At 41.4% G+C, this 19,990-nt stretch overlaps 1 protein-coding gene across 1 annotated transcript in view; it reads left to right on the top strand.

Annotated features, from left to right (window-relative positions):
• PHEX (phosphate regulating endopeptidase homolog X-linked) overlaps nt 1-19,990 on the top strand; it is a 272,352-nt gene that overhangs the window by 1,364 nt on the left and 250,998 nt on the right. The window contains exon 2 of the mRNA XM_036746177.1: nt 7,202-7,270. Within this exon, the coding sequence (XP_036602072.1) occupies nt 7,202-7,270 (69 nt within the window). The remainder of the gene's footprint in view (nt 1-7,201; nt 7,271-19,990) is intronic.

Raw genomic sequence — 19,990 nt, 5'->3', positions numbered from 1 at the left:
GTTGCTGTAGATTTAGAAAATTGGTTGCATCTCTGGCTTTCTGTGAGGACAAATTGTCCTAATGGGACTTTTGGGTTTGTGGTTCTCTAAAATGGTGCTGTTTCTCACTATTCAGTGCTTCGGTGAAATGTTGTGGGGAGTTATGAAACCATGTTAAGGACTTACAATATGCTGCTGCATGAAAGTAAAGAAAATCAGTCCAACTCAGGAAATGGGAGTGGCTACTAGGAACCCGGCTCTGTGCGAGGTGCAGGGGATACAAAGCCAAAAAATAAACCAATCTCTGCCCTCAAGGAGCCAACATTCTACTGGGTTGGGGGGGGGAAATAAAATGTGATTGATTCGGGGAACGACAAACACACCAGACGTTAGACATCCCAGGGAGAGCGGTCGCCTTCAAAGGAGGCTGGGCATTTGTGTTCATGATCCTGCTATCCCACACTAAATTTTTTGGACCTCCTTCTTTGGAATTGTATTGAGGGCCTATAGCATATTCTTTTACATGTCCTCACCAACAGAAAATCTGTGTTGTTGGGGTTCAAGGAGGTAGAGATTGGGGGAGATTTGATTTTAGAAACAGACAGAAGTCAATGGGAGGGGCAGTTGGGTGGTGTAATGAGTAGAGTACCAGGCTTGGAGTCAGAAGGACCTGAGTTCAAATGTGACATCAGACACGCACTAGCTATGTGACCTTGGGTAAGTCACTTAACCCCTATTTCCTCTACCCAAAGGGAAAAAAGTCAATGGGAGACAGATCTGAATATCAAACTGGGGAATAACAATTTTCATCAAAAAATGAAGCATGATTACAAAGAAATGAGGTGGTCTTACCTTACATACTTCCCTTACATATATCGCAGTCATAGTGATTTGTGAAATATAGGATCATAAGTCTGGAATTGGAAAGGCCCTAGGTCCAGAGAAGTCAAATGACTTGCCCCAAATGACACAGGCAATGTATCATGGGGGTTTGGACCCACATCCTCTGACTCTGCAGCCAGTCCCCTTTCCACTGTACTGTTTATTCCATATATGTACATATATATATATATATATATGTATATAATTATCATATGTAAGCTCTCATTTGATCCTTATAAAAATTCAGTGAGGGAGTCAAGGCAGGTATCATCACCAATTTATAGGCGAGGAAACTAAAGCTCAGCGAGATTAAATATTTTGACCATGGCTCCATCGTAAGCAACAGAGCCACTGTGAAATGCAGGACTCCCACTGAAATCTTTCAGGATCTATTTCTACCATACCAAGCTGCTTCCAAAAATGTAGTTCCCCAAAAGGGAGTTCACAAATGTTTTGATCAAAGGCAACTTCATTGGAGTAAGTATAATTTCTTAAAGTGACAATTTGGAAAAAAAAATCTCATTTGAATGTATAAGTTCTGGTGAGTTTATTTAAAAAGGGGAGAGAGAAAGAGAGAGACAGAGAGACAGAGAGGGACAGAGACAGAGGGACAGAGAAGAGAGACACACAGAGACACAGAGAGAGACAGAGAGACAGACTCAGACAGAGATAGAGATGGACAGAGAGAGCGAGACAGAGAGACAGAGAGATAGAGACAGAAAGAGAAAGAGTGAGACAGATACATGGAGACAGAGAGACGGAGACAGAGATGGAGACAGAGGGAGAGAGGTAAAGTTTAATATGCATCATTAACGTTTTCTGTCATTTTCTTATGTCTAAAAATCAACAAAACAATAAATCAAGTCCTGATTCGTAGTGTTTGTATATTTCTGAGGTGTAAATGCTCACTCTCACTGAAAATTTGACAATCATCTCAACCAGAGCTGTCAAGCTATAGACTATTGAATGGTAGAGTTGGAAAGAATCTTAGCAATCATCTATGCCGGCCTCCTCATTTTGCATAAAGAAAACGAGGCCCTAGATAGAGTATCTTACAGAGAGTTAGTGACAGAAAGTAGACCAGCTCTCCTGCCTTCCCAGGCTCTTTCTGTCATACCTGACTGTCTTTTATTTATAAACTCCAATTCTGGCTCCTTTCTCTTTTGATAGTATATGGTTGGTGATAACTCTCTTAAAAATCTTCCTGTTTCTCCCAGATAAAGAGCCACCAGCATTGTATTTAGGGGCTATGCAGTGACTTCAGATGGTTATTTTAGCTATCTAGGATTTTAAATATTGGGGCATTAAAATGTGGCCATTCCTAATTCAAATTGTCTGTATTTGGTTTCCCCCAGCACCTCTCTGTATTTTACCTGTCTCTGTTGTTCCTTTGATTCCTTTAGAAAGGAGAAACCAAAAAAAGATACAATTTCCTTTTTAAATTTTCATTTAAGCCTCATTAATGAAATGCAATATTCCCTTTCATGAATGAATTAATTCAATCCATTATTTCCTCTTGTTCTTTTGGATTTAAAGAACAATTCCTCTTTTTTGTCAGATTGTTTCTTTTAATCCAGTTTTACTCACCTTGGTTTACTTTTTAAACTTGGAAATCAGCTTTTTCTAGTCTCTGATGAATTGGAATGCTCTGAGACACCTAATCTAGACCCTAACTGATCTAATGTTGAACTCTGTTATTTTCTTGTTTGCCTTTTGGTCTGTTTTCTTTTGTTTAAGACAGATAGCATGAGGTAGGACAGCTAGCCGGCAAGGTTAGGTGGAGCACTGGGCTTGGAATCAGGAAAACTCATCTTCCTAAGTTCAAGTCTGGCCTCAGACACTGACTGGCTGTGTGACCCTGGGTAAGTCACTTCACCCTGTTTGCCTCAGTTTCCTCATCTGTAAAATGAGCTGGAGGAGGAAATGGCAAACCTTGGCAAACCAGTATCTTTGCCAAGAAAACCCCAAATGGGGTCACGAAGAGTCGGATACAACTGAAACGACTGAAAAACAACAAAAGCATAGAATAGATAGAGCAACCTTAAAGTCAGAAAAAACCTGGGCTCAAATCTAACTTTTGATATATAGTAACTGTACGACCTTAGGCAAGTACCTTAACCAGTCGATGTACAAAGTAATGCTCTCTGATTATAGATTGTAGATGAGCTGCTGAACTGTGTAGCTAGGGAAAGTTTACAGGAAGTGTGCTAAAGCCATGAAATCATAGGTATGGATGCTTTCCTCTACCAAATTCTGTTTTTTAAATCATTCTTCTTGGGTTCAGTTTTTAATCATTTTTTTGCATTAATGTCTAATAACCCATTCAACTGAAACCTTGAATAGATCACTTCATAGTAATATGTGATTTGAATGATTTATGTGATTTATATTTGATTTGTGTAGAAATGTAAGAGCAAAGTTAGTATATTTTAAATGCAAAAACTCAAAATGCATTTTCATTTTTAAAAGCTTCATTTCTGGAAAGCAGGCAGACAGGCCTTCTGATGGGGTTGGGCCAAAGATAATTTACTAGTATTTGTAATACAATCTTGATAAAAATGCTGTTTCAAGAGCGACGCTAGAGGAAAGGATGAAAGCAAAAGTAGGTTTCCTCCCCATGCCTTTCCCTTTTAGGACCCTATCCAGAAAAAATAAATATCACGATGCTAGAAAGTCCTCTTCACATCGTTCACTTTCAGCTGAAACACTGGCATCAGTGTAAGTTCATTGAGTCTCCTTCCTGGATGAGCTTAAGCAAGTTTGCTTCTCTCCACTGGACGTTGGGTTGGGGGGTTGGGGTTTTGGAAAGCTGACATCTAGACAGAGGTCCCTAGGCTGCTGTGGATTTATCTATTCCCCTGTGATGACATCTCCAAATGACCCCTTGTTTCCGCTCACAGATAACGCTAATAATGAGTTCTGCATGATTTCCCCAGTGACCAGAAATATTTTTGAAATTCAAACTTGCAGCTGCTATAAATCCCATGGTGAAGAAACATGTAGAACTCCTGTGAGTTCCTGCGCGGTGCAGTGTGGTGATCTTCTCTGAGGCTCCGTTGAATCGATACTGTTAGCAAGCTGGGGGAATTAGGCCAATTGAGAAAGACTCCTACACCTGGATCTCTTGCCAGGAAACTTGGAAGATGCCGTTTTGATGGAATCCTAGAATGTAGTTCTGGTAGTTATTTGATGGACCATCTGGAAACTCATTTTAATAAGTTGACTTGCTTTTTGAGGGCACTATATAATGACATAGACGAAAGACGAATATTCTTGTATTTATAATGTATCATAATAGCTAGCATTTATATACTGCCTCCAGGTTTGCAGAGTATTTCACATACGTTATATCATTTGATACCAACAACAACACTGCAAGAAAGGGACTTTCTTATCCCCATTTTACAGAGGAGGAAACTCAGGCTAAAAGAGTCACATAGCTAGTGTCTAAGGTATGATTTGAACTTAGTTCTTCCTGAACTCTAGTGCTCTATGACACTTTGTGGCCTCTAATATGTGTATACATATACACACATGCATATCTAGAGGCAGTGGAAAAAGTTCTGAAATTAGGGAATTTGAGTTCGAATCTTACTTCTGATACTTATGACTTTTATGACTTTGGGACCTTGGGTGAGTCACAACCTCCTTGGGCAAATTGAACTAGAAAAGCTTCAGAGGTTCACTCTAGCTCTAGACCTGTCTGTCTCGCTATCTATTTATATGTCTGTCTATTTATCTATCTCTCTATCTATCCATCTATTTATTATAGCTGAGGCATCCCACTTTCAGATGTAGGGCTCCCAGAATAACTAGCCCAGGTTCAGGGTACTCTGTAGTTCTTTATCCACTCAAAAGTATAGTTTATGAGCCCCCGCCAATGTGTTTACCTTTTATTCTCCTGTAGTTGGAGGATATAGTTGGTTCAAAGCAAAGGCATTTAAGGAAATTGAACAATCAGAAAAATTGCATTGGAACATTCTTTCCATAAACCTAGGATATACTCTCCTGGGCAACTAGGTGGCTTAGTGGATAGAGTGCCGGGCCTGACATCAGAAGACTCATCTTCCTGGGTTCAAATCTGTCCTCAGACACTTACTAGCTGTGTGATTCTGGGCAAGTCACTCAACCCTGTTTGCCTCAGTTTCCTCATCTGTCAAATGAGCTGGAGAAGGAAATGGCAAACCACTCCAGCATGTTTGCCAAGAAAACCCCAAACGGGGTCACAAAGAGTTGGACACAACTGAACAACACTCTTTTGCAAATCCACGCATGTTCAGTGGAGACTATGAGTGAATACAGAGATCAGTGTACACACACTTTGGAAACGGCGAGGGTACTTATATCTCCCATTCTGTAGCATCACTCATGCCTGCTGCTGATAGCCTTGCCTGCTCTTATCGGACTTGTGTCGCTCTGCATTTGGTGACTGTGCATGCTGCACCACTGATGGTCTGTTGTTAGCCTTGTGGTGATAGCTGGTGGCGATAGGTCCTGGTCATTTCTTCTGGGCATCATTCTACTGGTCTAAGACGGTCTTGGGGTGGCTATTGCTTCATTCATGGCCGTTGTTGCCCTCTGGGTATGTGCTCTGCTGAGTGTAGCCACCCTGTTGCAGCTTATGCTCTCTTCTCTTCAGGGCCCCACATTTGCCATCTCAGCTATGGGCTGTTAAGGGTTTAGCCTAGAATGAGCCAGAGCTTGGGACAGGTGGACAGCTCTTTAAGTAAAACCACCATACTCAGCTGACAAAAGTCAAGAGCAGTATCCCAAGGCTGGGACTGTGTCAGGGTGGACATCAAACCCCATTGTTCTGGGTAACTATCTCATTGGGGCTTAGCAACAAAACCTCACTGCTTTTGCTTTGTTTTCAATCTAGTGGAAAAACCTCACTGTCCCCCTGCATATCTGTCTGTCCACTTAATAAAGCATTTGTGATTTTCCCAACCATGATGGTCCCCTGATCAATACATTTCAGTGGTTCCCTACTGCATTTGGGACAAAGTAGGAATTCTTCAATGCTCATTTAAAGCTGCCTCCAGACTGTCTTCTCAGGCTTATTTTATATCACTCCTCTTTACTCGTGCTATGTTCCAGTCAAAATGGTGTGTTTGCTGTTCATATAATAAAACTAACTCAACTACATTATTAGGAACTCAGCATTCTTTGTACATGTTGTCTCCAGGCCTGGAATATATCGTTGTTCACATCTGTCTCTTAGAATCCCTGCTGCCTTTTAAGGCTTAGCTTACATATCACCTCCTAAAGAAGCCTTTTCTCTTTCCTTAAGATGCTAGCTCCCTCTTCAAATAATCACACACACACACACACACACACACACACACACACACACACATATTTAGCTGTTTATACTTTGTATCCTTGAGGTAGAACGTAAGCTTCCAGCACCTATAGCATAATGCTTAATAAAATGCTTAATAAAAATGAGTGCTGAATCATCGGTGTGTATATTCCTTCCACTAATGAATTTTGCAACTCCTTTCTCACTTAATAGATTGTCTTTTAGAGCTGGTATGGCCTAAAAGTTCATCACCTTCGGGGGGTAACCTGATCATGAACCACTCCAGTTTGGCCAGTTTAGACTTTGGCCAGTAGATAGGCAGTCTATAACTGAGCTGACCAGAAAATATAAATATATATGTATGTATGTATACACACACACACATATATGTATATACGTATATGTGTGTGTGTGTGTGTGTGTGTGTGTGTGTGTGTGTGTGTGTGTATTACTCTATATGCCCAATGCTAGCTCAGAAATTCTGGATGCAGTTCAAATCACAGTTCGGTCAGTCAGTCAATGAACACTATTAGGTGTCTCCTACAAGTAATATACTAAGTGCTGGGGATACAAAAACCCCTAATAAAACAAGCAAACAAATAAAGGCCAAAGACAGCTCCTGCCCACAAAAACGATCTAATGGAATCATTAGAATAATCGATTCAAAGCTTAAAGGAAACTGGGAAATGTCAAAATCTCTTGATTTTATAAATGAAAAAAAAAAACAGGTCCAGAGAGACAGTAATAATTGGTTCAAGGTCATACACATAATGGTAGCAGACCTAGGATTCAAATCCAGTACTCTGATTCTAAATCCGTGGCTCTTTCCAGTATTCCATGATGCTTCTAAGACTTAATTTTCTTTTGGATGATATGACTCCAAAGATGAAACTCTGTGGATTAAATTGCTGGTTATTGCACAATGTATGAAAAACCAAAGGGGCTGAGTGCTTCCCCAAACAACTCACTCATGGGAACCCCTCTCCTCTACTACACCACAGGTAATTGACTTATTTATTTTTCTTTTATTTTTTTCAGTTAGCCAAGATTTTTTAAGTCTTCAAACTAAACAGAAATACTGCTTGACGCCAGAATGCATTGAAGTTGGTAAGTACCAATTTCCCATCCTGCACTGAGTTGTAATTATGGTACCTTGAGGAGAGGAATAGAAAACAGGTGACATTTTTAGACTTCTGTTTGTTGGAGGTTTACCTTGTAGAAAATGCAGTTTTGATTAAATGTTAAGTTTGGCTAAAAATAAACCCTGTGTGCGAAATCCTGGCCTGGAGGTTTCCAGTTTTCTTGTTTTGCTCAAAGCCATAGTTGTGCTGTATTCTGAGCATCTCTATAAGGGAATTATGATGGAAATGAGGAGGCTGAACGGCCTCTCTGCAAGCAAGTCTTGAGGCGACTCTCACTGGGCACAGTTTTATCTCACCCTGACAAACCCTTTCAAAACTGCTCCAGAGATGGGGACTACCAGGCCTTCTACTGCTGTTGAGCAGAACTTCACTTGGTTTTCTTTTCTTAAGCAACAGACTTGTTGGAAGTCAAAGGACCTTTGCTTTTATTTTTGATGTTTGGGTATAGCCTAGCCGGGAGGGACATTTTACATATTGCTACTAAGATGCTGACTTATAATTTCCTTGGACCTCATGTGTATTCCTCCAGAAGAAATGTCCTTCTTTGACTGAGATTAATCAGGTCACATGTGAGTGAGTATCTCACAAAATATTTACAAAGTAAAGCTCCTTTTCCCTCCTTTCCTTTTCTTTTTTCCATGTCTTCTCTTCTTCCCTTTCTTTCTCCCCTCCCTCCCTCCTTCCTTCCTTCCTTCCTTCCTCCCTTCCTTCCTTCTTCCATTCCTTCCTTCCTTCCTTCCTTCCTTCCTTCCTTCCTTCCTTCCTTCCTTCCTTCCTTCCTTCCTTCCTTCCCTCCTTCTTTCCTTCCCTCCTTCTTTCCTTCCTCCCTCCCTTCCTCCCTTCCTTCCTTCCTTCCTTCCTTCCTTTCTTCCTTCCTTCCTTCTACATTTGCATATTATATAAACCAAATATTTTCAATGCACTACACTAGGTACATAGATCAATAAGATAAGGTCCTTGTTCTCAAGAATCTTATAATCCAAGAAGGGATCTAAGACATAAATATACTACAAACTGTGAGTGCATAAGATTAGTACAATACACAATGAGATCACATGAGGTAAGGTTAGGAAAGGTTGGTGAGCTAGGCCTAGGAGAACAGAATAGGATTTTAAGTTGTAGAGGTGGTAAAAAGCGAACAATAGGGGAAAATATAGGAATAATATATTAAAACCATGGAGATGAAGAACCTTGAATGCTCGGCTAAGCTTCTATATTTCTACCCACATGACTGGTTTTCCTTTAACTCAGGGATAGAGCCTAGCCTCTGGGACCCTTTGCTCAACCCTTCAGGTGGTACTTTAGGTGGGCAACACCAAGGGCGTGTGTCAGTCGATTTTACTATTTCTCAGAGTAGACATCATAAGCCCTCATGGGATCAAGACCCATCCTGTGGACAGTTCTCCCTCACTGTTTTTTTTTAGTGTTTTCTTGAGTGAGTTGCTGGGGCAGCTAGGTAGATCAATGGACAGAATGCCTAGCCTGAAGTCAGGAAGACTCATCTTCCTGAGTTCAAATGAGGCCTCAGACACTTGCTAGCTGTATGACCCTGGGAAAGCCACTTAACCCTGTTTGCCTCATTTTCCTCATCTGTAGAATGATCTGGAGAGGAAATGGCAAACCACTCCAGTACTGTTGCCAAGAAAACCCCAAACAGGGTCACAAAGAGTCGGACACAACTGAAGCGACTGAGAAACAAAGATTCTTGATTGGTGTGGGACTCTATCTGGCATAGGTCTTGGTTTTGGTTCCGTGTTTGTCTTATTACTGAGTATTTCAGAAATAAATCAGGTTTGGCCTTCCCAACTTTCTTGGCATGCCCCTACAAGTTTATACCCCTTTCGTGAGTGTTAGGGGGCTCGAAAGAGATAACAAATGTAAAGCACTTTGCCAGTCTTAAAATGTTCTATAAATGCCAGTTACATAATAATAATAGTATTGACAATAACAGTTATTATTATTAACCTACAATCACCGGGCCTCTGGTCGGGTGATGACTATTCCCTGAGCCTCCTACTGCATTCTTGCGGAGCTCAAGCAGTATGTACAGAACAATTCAAAGGTTTGCGGATGAACGTTTAAGGTAGGGAGAATGTATGTACACGCACTTTTATGCACTTTTATTTGCATTATTAACATTTTAAGTCTAGACAATGGACAAAACCACAATGTGACCCTTGATTGGTAGCAATTACTGATTTCTGATTTAAATGCTGGCATTGCAAATTTAACAATGTGTCCAATGGAGTCCCTGAGCCCGTCTTTGCTCTCAGAACGATTTGTGTCCTCAGACCTCTCCCTGTTTTTACCCAGGAGGATATAGATGACCACTTATTGTAGATTTGGGTGTGGTAGCCCACTTGAGGAAAAAGTGGGACTATCCTTTTTAATATGTGGCTTAGCCAGTGACTTACTCTGTTTATATTGTTCACCACATTGATAAAGGAGTGTGAAAAAGAGTGCAAAGACGAATTTGGAGAGGTAGAAGAGTTCACTAAAATTTTTAAATTCATAAATATTTGTAAAGTCTTTTTGTACCATGGGCCACTTATTTTGTTTAAACTTTACCCATCCCTTGTTTATGTTATATTTATATTTACATTATATATTATAAAAATAATGTTGAAGGCTCCCTTCTAGAAGGACACTTGATAATAGGGCCACCTGTAGTATGTTTTTCCCTCCTTTCAGTTCTGGTTTTAATTTTCACTTATGGGAAGGACTTATGTATGTTAAAAATAAAATGGAGATATTGCTATTTCTATAGGAAAAGCCCATTAAGACACATCTCACTATTATGTAATTTGAGACTCAGAAGCCCCAGAGGCCCTGGGAACACCTGTTTGGTGTACATCATCAGAAGAGCTTTGGCCAACTAGAAAGCTTATGCAAGAAACAGTGGTTAAGGTTTTATGTCTGTACTCAGGGCTTAGGAATAGGGTACTGAGAAAGGGTGGGGGAAGGATATAGAGCTTTATACTAAATACTATAGAATGTGGTAACATCGGATGATTGTCACTACTTAACACCATTCACAAAATGCTTTTGTGACAATAGTCCTACAAGGTGGATTGTTGAGAACGCCCATGGATGTGTTATTTCATTGGCATGGCTCTTTCCAGTGATGCACAAAATCATTCATTTGTGCCTGCTCGGTTCATGCTACTCTTATTCCTGTCCTCCCATGACTCCTCCATAGGAGGTTTTGTCTTTTTGTAGATATCAGTGAGCATGTGGCATATCAATTGGTCATCCCTTATTCTTGCTTTGTGGACACACTGTCTCTGTTCTCAAACCTGTATCTCTCTGACGATGCCATTTGTGCTGCTTTTCGTGAATGATTTGTCACTGGCACTATGTTGTAGCTTTCATGACTCCATTGTGCCCCTCTCCATTGTTCTTAGGGTGATGCTTGACTTTCATTTTTTGGATTTCCATGACTCACAACCATGCATCATCACTAGGAGAATGTTGTTTTAAAAGATAGCTCTTGTTTCAGGGAAAATCTTGGGTCATTAAAAGTGCCACGCAATTTCCCTATGGCCATCTAGTTAATTCTCTGATCATTGTCAGTTTGCAGACTCTGTCCAAGAGATGCATACAGATGGACCAGCTTTATGGGTTGTATGAATATTAGAGCTTGAGCAATAGGGCTTCTTCAGTTACTCGGTTTTCCTAATAAGTATAGATAGGTCAAGCTCTTTGGAATGGTTATGGATCCCCTTTAGAAAACTCTGTAATGTTCTGAGGCTTGACCTTTTTAATACAATGTTACTCACAAACAGGAGCATCATTTGAACTCTGAGCAAAATGCCCTCCATAACATTGCTTAATGCCTGATTTATGCTGCAGGTGGTTGGCCAATCAAAGTCTGAAAGTGGCATCCTTTACAAGGCGCCATTGGGAAAGTAAGAGGCTGTTCTAATATTTCAACATTTCTGTTACTTGACCTTTTCATTCTGGAATATCCCTCTGTCCCTTACATCCTGTATTCCAACAGGTGGATAGGAAGACAGAACTCATTTGACCGGGGACCCCCTAACCATCTCCCTTACCCCATTACAGTAGCGTATGTTGATTTAATTGAGAAGTTCTTATCAAGTTCTTCAAAGAAATTTCTCTACCTGCATTATCTACAACAAGTGTTGGTGCATAAGCTGCAATTATTTTCCTAGTGGTCTTTTTGCAAATGCTTATTGTGAATACTGTAATGCAAAAACACAAAGTGTTCCATACGGATGCGTGTCTTGTTACCTTTGGGTTTAAGCTAAAACCAACTCCTGGAGCTTCCTGAGTCGCCATTTGCCTTATAAGCCAACTTTTGATTTAGCAATATTTTTTAAATCTCTGGTTTCATTTATAGTGAAAATATAGAGGTTTATTGATTCACTTAGTCCAGTAGTATATTCACATGTTGGTCAGTGGACAAGGATCTCATCTTTAGAATATTAACGGCTAATTAGCAGTCAACCAGTCAATCAATCAATTAATCCACAAGCATTTATTGGCCAATTACTGTGTGCCATGAATTGTGCTAAATGTTGGGATACAGAAATGGTCTCAGCCTTCAAGGAGTTTATATTCCAATGAGGCAGACAACATATACGCAAATAAGTGTGTACAAAATACATAAGGAGTGAATGGGAGGTAATGATAGAGGCAGCTAGGTGGTTCAGTGGACAGACCTCTGAGCCTGGAGTCAGGAAGACCTGAGTTCAAATCCAGTCTCAGACACTTCCTAGTTGTGTGACCCTAGGCAAGGGACTTAATTGATGTCTGCCTCAGTTTCCTCAACTGTAAAATATAGATAATAAGAGCTTCTATCTCCCAGGGTTGTTGTGAGGATCAAATGGGATGAAATTTGTAAAGGGCTTAGCATAGAGCCTGGCACAGAGTGAGTGCTTAATAAATGCTGGTTTCCTCCCTCCCTCCCCCTCCCTCCCTTCCTTCTCCTTCCTCCCTCCCTCCTTCCCTCTCTCCCTCCCTCCTTTTCTTCCTTCCTTCCTACTTTTCTTCCTTCCTTCCTACTTTTCTTCCTTCCTTCCTTCCTTCTTTCTTCCTTCCTCCCTCCCTCCCTCCTTCCTTCCCTCCCTCCCTCCTTTTGTTCCTTCCTTCCTTCCTCCCTCCCTCCTTCCCTCTCTCCCTCCCTCCTTTTCTTCCTTCCTTCCTACTTTTCTTCCTTCCTTCCTACTTTTCTTCCTTCCTTCTTCCTTCCTTCCTTCCTTCCTTCCTTCCTTCCTTCCTTCCTTCCTCCCTCCCTCCCTCCCTCCTTCCTTCCTTCCTTCCTCCTTTCCTTCCCTCCTTCCCTCTTTCCTTCCCTCCTTCCTTCCTTTGTTCCTTCCTTCCTTCCTCCCTTCCTTCCTCTCTCCCTCCTTCCTTCTCTCCCTTCCTCCTTTTCTTCCTTCTTTCCTTCCTTCCCTCCCTCCCTCCTTTCCTTCCTTCCTTCCTTCCTCCTTCCCTCCTTTCCTTCCTTCCTTCCTTCCTTCCTTCCTTCCTTCCTTCCTTCCTTCCTTCCTTCCTTCCTTCCTTCCTTCCTTCTTCCTTCCTCCCTCTGTCACTTCCTTAGGAACTCTTCCTGTAGAAGATGGCATTGGAGCTGTGTCTTGAAAGAAGCTAAGGATTCTGGCAATTCCTAAATTATTGCAATAGCCTCCTAATTAGTCTTTCTGCCTTAAGCCTTTCTCCCCACTCTAATCCATCCCCTACATAGCTGCCAGATATTTTTCTAAAGCAAAGGTCTGACTATGTCACCCCCTTATTTACCCCAGTGGTTCTCTATTATAACCCAAAGTATGAAATAAGGATTCTTCTTTTTGATATTTAAAATTCTTTACAATATGTCCCCTTCCTACATTTCCAGTCTTCTTCTACATTCATTACTATATTCCATACACTTATAGTCTAGACATAAAAACCTGCTCTGTTTCTCACATTCAACCCTCCATCATATACCGCTCCAATGCCACCTTCTACAGAAGGAATCCCCAATCTTCCTGGCAACTGGAACCTCAGGAAGGAAGGTGCGGGGGGGCAAGGGGGAAGGAGGAAGGGAGGGAAGGAGGAAGGAAGGAAAGAAGGGAGGAAGGAAGGAAGGGAGGAAGGAAGGAAGGGAGGAAGGAAGGAAGGGAGGAAGGAAGGAAGGAAGGAAGGAAGGAAACCAGCATTTATTAATGAGGGCCCAAACTAGGGTAGTTGCTGTGTGAGTGAAGAAAAGGGGCCTTATCTGAGAGATGTTGATTGGACATATGGAGTGAGTGACAGTGAGGAGTTGAGGATGTTACTGAAATTTCGAATCTGGATAACTAGAAGATGGTGGTACCCTCAACAGTAACAAAAATTCGAAAGAGGGGAGCGTTTGGGAGAAAGATGATGAGTTTTGTTTTCAATATTTTGAGTTTGAGGTGACTTTGGGATATCTAGTTCAACTGTCCAAATGGCAGCAGGTTATGTAGAACCGTAGCTCGGGAAAGGAACCAAGATCCAAATTTTGGAATCGTCTTCATCAGGGATGATAATGAAACCTGTGGAAACTGATTCGTGTAAGTAAGAGTATATAGAGAAAATAACCCCGACAGCAAAGAAGTCCTAGCACAGAGCCCCAGAGGCCACCCAAAGATAGCTCCTGTGACATGGGTGCAGATCCAGAAAGGGGGATTCAGACGGTGTGGTCAGGCCATTGGAAGAGAACACAATGAGGACAGTGTCCCAAAAACCCATAGAGAAACTGAAGGAAATTAATAATGACAAAAGCTTCAGAGAGGTCAAGAAAGATGAAATTTGAGAAAGGGCCATTATATTTGGAAATTAAAATATCGTCGGTAACTTTGTAGAGAACAACTTTAGTTACATGATGAGGTCAGAGGTCATACTGAAGAGGGTTTAGAATAGGCTAAGAAGACAGAAAGTGGAGGTGCTAAGTAAAGAGGACGTTTTTCAAATTTCTTAGCAGAGAAGAAGAGAGATCTATAATGATAACTGTTGGGGATGCCAGGATCTAGTGAGGGTCTTTAAAGGGTGGATGAGACTAGAGCATATTTGTAATCAGCAGGGAAGGACCCTGTACATAGGGAGACATTGAAGAATCCTGAGCAAATAGGGATGATAGCGGGGGCGGTGGGGGGAGGGGGCTGGAGGCAATCTGCTGGAGAAGGTAGAAGGGGACAGGATGAAGGGTGCATATACAGAAGCTGGCCTTGGCAGTGCCAAGAGCCAGGGAGGAGCGAGCGCATGATGATGTCTGAGAGATGTGAGATGAGGACAAGAGGGAAATGAGGGAGCTTTCGAAGTTTCGTTCTGTCTATAGACGGTCTGAAGCAGTTTGATCCTCACCACTCTGTCGCCTTTGCTAGCACTCTGATCCTCTGCGATAGCATAGGGGCTGTATGCGTATTATTTCAGTTTTACACATGACAAACATGACTCTCGGAGACACTTGGTGAGTTGGCCATGCTGATATTTATTAGTAAATGTTGGAGCTGTGACTCGAAGCCTGATCTTCTGATGCTAAGTCCTCCTCTCTTCCCCTTGCTGGCACTGACACTTCCATAATGCTTTCAGTGTGCCAGGCACTGTGCCAAGGGCTTTATAATTATTATCTCACAATATTTAATCATCCTCACAATAACATTGACGGGCAGGTTTTATAATTACTTCCATTTTGCAGATGAGGACTCTGAGGCAGAGGGAGGTTAAATGTCATTAGCTAATAAGTGTTTGAGGCTGGATTTGAACTCAGCTCTTTGAGCTCTAGGATCCTGTACTCTATTCAACGAGTCACCAAACATCTGTTAGATAAGGGTTAGGGGGAAAGGCACCCCACTGTTCTTCTGGTGCCTTTAATTCCACATCCTCATCTTTGAACAGGGGCCAACTTCTTTTCCCCATCTTGCCTATTCCAGCATCATTTGTTTCTCCTTAAGCGAGAGCTGGAGGTGGGGGTGGGGGTGGGGGTGGGGAAACAGGAAGAGCATTTAAGACCCTGCTTCAATCACTATACATACCATAAGGCCTTGTGTCAAGGGACAATGCCGTGCACTCCTCTTGACCTCGGACTGCGTGAGATGGAGGCAGAATAATTTCACTTCCACCGAATGACTTGGGAGTTGCTATAACTTGAACATTTACAGGTTTACTCCATCATCATATTTCTTTTATTAAAGCAAGGCCACCCAGGCTTCTCTTTGGCCTTCAGTAGAGCTGAATTAGGGAAAAGGAGGTTTTTGGTATCTTGACAACCTCAGTCCCTTGGAAGCTTAAATCCCAGTTTCTCAGCAAAAAGTGCTCCGTAGCGCACAGCTGTGAATTTTCTTTAATAATAGATTGCGGAGCTGAAGCTTAAGTGTTTGGACGGAATGGGTTTCTTTCCAAATTCTCTGTGAGTGATGTAGTTCTCTTGTGTTTTCCTGGAGCCTAGGTCAGAGCTGATCGTGCAGTTTTCTAAGTACCTGCAAGAACACCTGGGGGACAAGCAGAAGGCATTCGAGGGTTTGTTTTTTTTCCCCTGTTCTTTTTATTTTCTCCTGTACTCCCTTCCTTACTCTGTAAGGAAGCCAGAAAATAATGTGGGTATGTGAAGAAAAATGAGCAGGAGGGCTGGCCTATGTGATGATAAATATTGTGCAGAAGAGGGACCAGCAGTGATTCATAGCTTAAATAAATGTAGTCTTCATCTACACAGGCAGAATAGCGGAGTAGAAAGCAGCTTGTTTGTTCTTCTACTGTCCACACCTTGATGATCCTCAGCCTTGGGTTACTTGACCCATTTGCTTTCTCCTCTCCTACTGCCAAGGTGCTGAAGAGGGTCATAAAAGCCATGCTGATTGGCTTCCTCTTCGCTGGCCCCATCTGGGTCTTCATGGCTGCAGAGGAATCCTTTTGTTCTTCTCTTATTTGATCTATATCCCACTCCCCACAGCAGCTCTTCCAAAACCTCTCCACCTCAGACCCTCCCAAACTATTCCTATTCCCTAGTCTCTCAGCAGGTGACTGCTTCCTTCTTTACTTAGAAAATTGAGACCATCTGTCATGATCTCCCTGATCTCTCCTTCTCCATAACTTCAAAACTCTTCTGGGTCATCACCCATCTTCTCTGCTTTTGCTCTACAGGGTGTCCCTAAAGTCTGGACACATGGGGAACATGCATATTTTGAAATATTTGGAATATTAACAGACCTTCGCCCCCTTGACCTCTTTTTCTGGGGTATGCTAAAGGAGAAGGCGTACTCAGTGAAAATCACAAACTCGACACACTTGATTGAATGCATAAAGAGTGCGTGTTCTAAAATTGACGACAGCGTGCAGTTATTGCATTGAGTGAACCTTGCAAAGCGCATCAACTTTTGCATCACAAATGATGGAAATCATATTGAATATGTTATTGGTTAATATTTCAATTAAAATGTTGTTGAAAATTTCATTCATTTTATTTATTGAAAGTACACGTCTTTGCCTATGTGTCCAGACTCTAGGAACACCCTGTAGTCTCGGAGGATGAGGAAGATCTGCTTGCCAAGGCTAACCTTTGCACCCTGCTTATGTTCCCGATCCCATCCTCCCTTGACTCATTTAGAAACTTACCTTATGTTCTAGCTCCCTATGTGTGCTAACTCCTTCTCTACCATCTATAACCATGCTCAGGTCTTCCTTAGTCTTAAACAAACCAACAACAATGCTTTCCTTGATACTTATCATCCCTTAAAGTCATCAGCCTTTAGCTTTCCTCCTTTTCAGTGTCAAACTTTTTTTTAATAAATCAATTAATTTATTTTTAGTTTTCAACATTCACTGCTGTAAATTTAAAATTTTCTCCACCTCTTTGCCTTCCCCCCTTCCCAAGATGGCATACAATCTGATATAGGCTCTACATATACATTCTTATTAAACATATTTTCACATTAGTCGTGTTGTATAGAAGAATTAGAAAGAATGAGAGGAACCATGAGAAAGAAAAACCAAAACAAAACAAAAAAAAGAGAGCGAATAGCATGCTTTGATCTGCATTCAAACTGTATTTCTTTCTCTGGATGTGGATGGCATTTTCCATCATGAGTCTTTTGGAGTTGTTTTAGGTCCTTGCATTCAACGTCAGACTTTTAAAAAGAACTTCTGTCCTCATTGTATTTCTATTCTGTATCATCTCACTCGGTGATCAAAGGTCCTGTGGGTTCAATGATCATTCCAATACAGATGATTAACAGATTTATATATTCCATCCTGGGCTCTCTACTGAGCTCCAGTCCCACATTAAAAACTACTTTTTGGACATACCAGACCAGACGTCCTGTAGGTATCTCAAACTCAACATGTGCAGAATAGAGCTTTCTCTCTAAACGCTCCTTCTGAATTTGAATCTAAAGGTATCCTTTAAGCCTTGCAGTCAACCAGGCTCACAACCTCTGTGTTAACCTTGATTTCTCACTCTAACTCATTCCAAATGTCCAATCATTTGACAAATCTTGTTTGTTTCTCCCTTCATGCTATCTTTTATACATTCCTCCTCTCCTCTCCCATAGCCACTCCCCTAGGTCAGACTCTCCTCACTTCTCACTTGGACTATTGTAAAAGTGTCCCTGCTTTGTGTCTAATGGTAGCTATCTGTAGGGCAGGACTGGGGGAGGAAGGGAGGGGAGGAAGGAGGGAATAAAAAAATGTACATAATAACTTTATTATATATTTACAAGGAATAGCAAGTTGTACACGATAGGTTTGCACCTTCATATAAATCATCTTCTTAAAAAATTTATAATGTGTTATGGAAATGCTTGTTTTATTCCATAAATTAAAAATAAAATAAATAAAAATTTAAAAAATTCTCCCTGCCTTAAATCTCTTCCTGTCCCAATCCATCCTCCACTCATCTGCCAAGTTGATTTTTCTTTCTTTCTTTTTTGTAAATGGTATTTTATTTTTTTCTGATTACACATAAAGATAGTTTTCAACATTCATTTTTATAAGATTTTGAGTTCCAAATTTTTCTCCCTCCCTCCCTTCCATCTTTCCTCTCCAAGATGGCAAGCATAGGTTATACATGTGCAATCAAGTAAACATATTTCCACATTAGTTATATTGTGAAGAAAGAAACAGAACAAAAGGGAAAAGCCATGAAAACAACAACAAAGAAAGTGAAAACAGTATGCTTTGATCTGCATTCAGACTCCATAGTTCTTTCTCCCATGAGTCTTTTGGAATTGTCTTGGTTCATTGTATTGCTGAGAAAAGCTAAATCAGTCGTAGTTTGTCACTGTGCAATGTTGCTGTGACTGTCTACAATGCTCTCCTGGTTCTGCTCACTTCACCCAGCATCCAAACTGGTTTTTCTAAAGCATTGTTCTGACTCCACCATTCAGTGAACTCCAATGGCTCAGTAGTACTTCCAGGATCAAATATGAAGGCCTTTCTTTGGCATTTAACTTTTCGGAGCCTGGCCGCCTCCTATGTGTTTTGTTTTCTTACCTTACTCTTGTCTACACACTCTACAGAGCAGCTGAGCTTGCCATCTACCACGTCCGTGCCTTGGCCCTGGCTGTCTCTCATGGTCTCGGCCTAGCTTCCTTGGTTTCCTACAAGGCTGACCTCTAATCCTATCTTCTGTAGATCTTTCCTAGTCTCCCCAGCTGCTGGTCTTCCCATCTTGGATTACCTTCCAACTATTTTGGGGATCTTTTATATGATTAGTTTTTTATATGTTGTCTTCCCTACTTCCCTCTCCCCCCGCCTTCATTCCCTCCACTAGAATGTAAACTCTGCAAGGGCAGGGACTATTTTTTCCTCTTTGACAAAATGCCTGGCACAAAGAAGTGTTTAATATATGCTTGCTGAGTAAAAGTCTTCCTTGCCTCTCATGTTTCAACTGTTTATAATCCGGACTCCAATTGGAGAACTCTATTGAAATTTCTTTCCTAGAGGTTACCAATGATCTCTTACTTGAGAAACTGGATGGCCTTTTGGCAGTTATTATCTTTGACTTCTCTGTAACTTTCCACCCTGTAAATTATTTGCTTCTCCTCCTCCTCTCCCCTCTAACCTTCTTGGATGCTCCCACCTATCTTGGCTTTAGCTTTTTCCTCTCCTTCACCAATTTCAGTATCCTTGGATGGAGCATTAGCCGTCTCTGGCCTTGCCTTTGGTCCTTTATCTTTCCAATCACCCACTGAATGTCCTAAACGGGATGTCCTATAGACATCTTCAGAGCTGAGCTCACTGTTTCTCCCCTGCTTTCCATCTCTCCCATCTTCCTTGCCCCCCAAGTTCACAACCTAGGTGTCATCCTCAACTCCTCACTCTTTCTCATTCCCTTTTATCCAATCTGTTCTTGAGTCCTATCGATTTTACTTCTGATAGTATCTTTCATACGTTCCTCCTTTCCTCTGACACTGCCACTACTTTAGCGCAAGCCCTTGTTAACTCTTGCCTGGACTACTGCAATAGACCGTTGCTTGGTTTACCTGCCTCAAGTCTCCCCCCATTCCAGTCTATCCTCCACTTAGCTTATCAAGTTGATCTTCCTAGAGCACAGTCTGGCCATGAGCTCCAGCAGCTTTCTATTGTCTCTAGGGTCAAATATAAAATCTTTCTTGTCTTTTAAAGTCCTTCGCAATGTGGCCCTTCCTGTCTTTGTAGTTTTCTTACCTTATTTCCGTCCATGTACTCTGTGACTCAGTGACATTCATCTTTTTGCTATTTCTCA

The sequence above is a fragment of the Trichosurus vulpecula genome, chromosome 2, assembly GCF_011100635.1.
Source record: "Trichosurus vulpecula isolate mTriVul1 chromosome 2, mTriVul1.pri, whole genome shotgun sequence".
Classification (NCBI taxonomy): domain Eukaryota; kingdom Metazoa; phylum Chordata; class Mammalia; order Diprotodontia; family Phalangeridae; genus Trichosurus; species Trichosurus vulpecula.
Note: the sequence above shows the minus strand (reverse complement) of the source record. Positions and strands in the feature narration are given on the sequence as shown.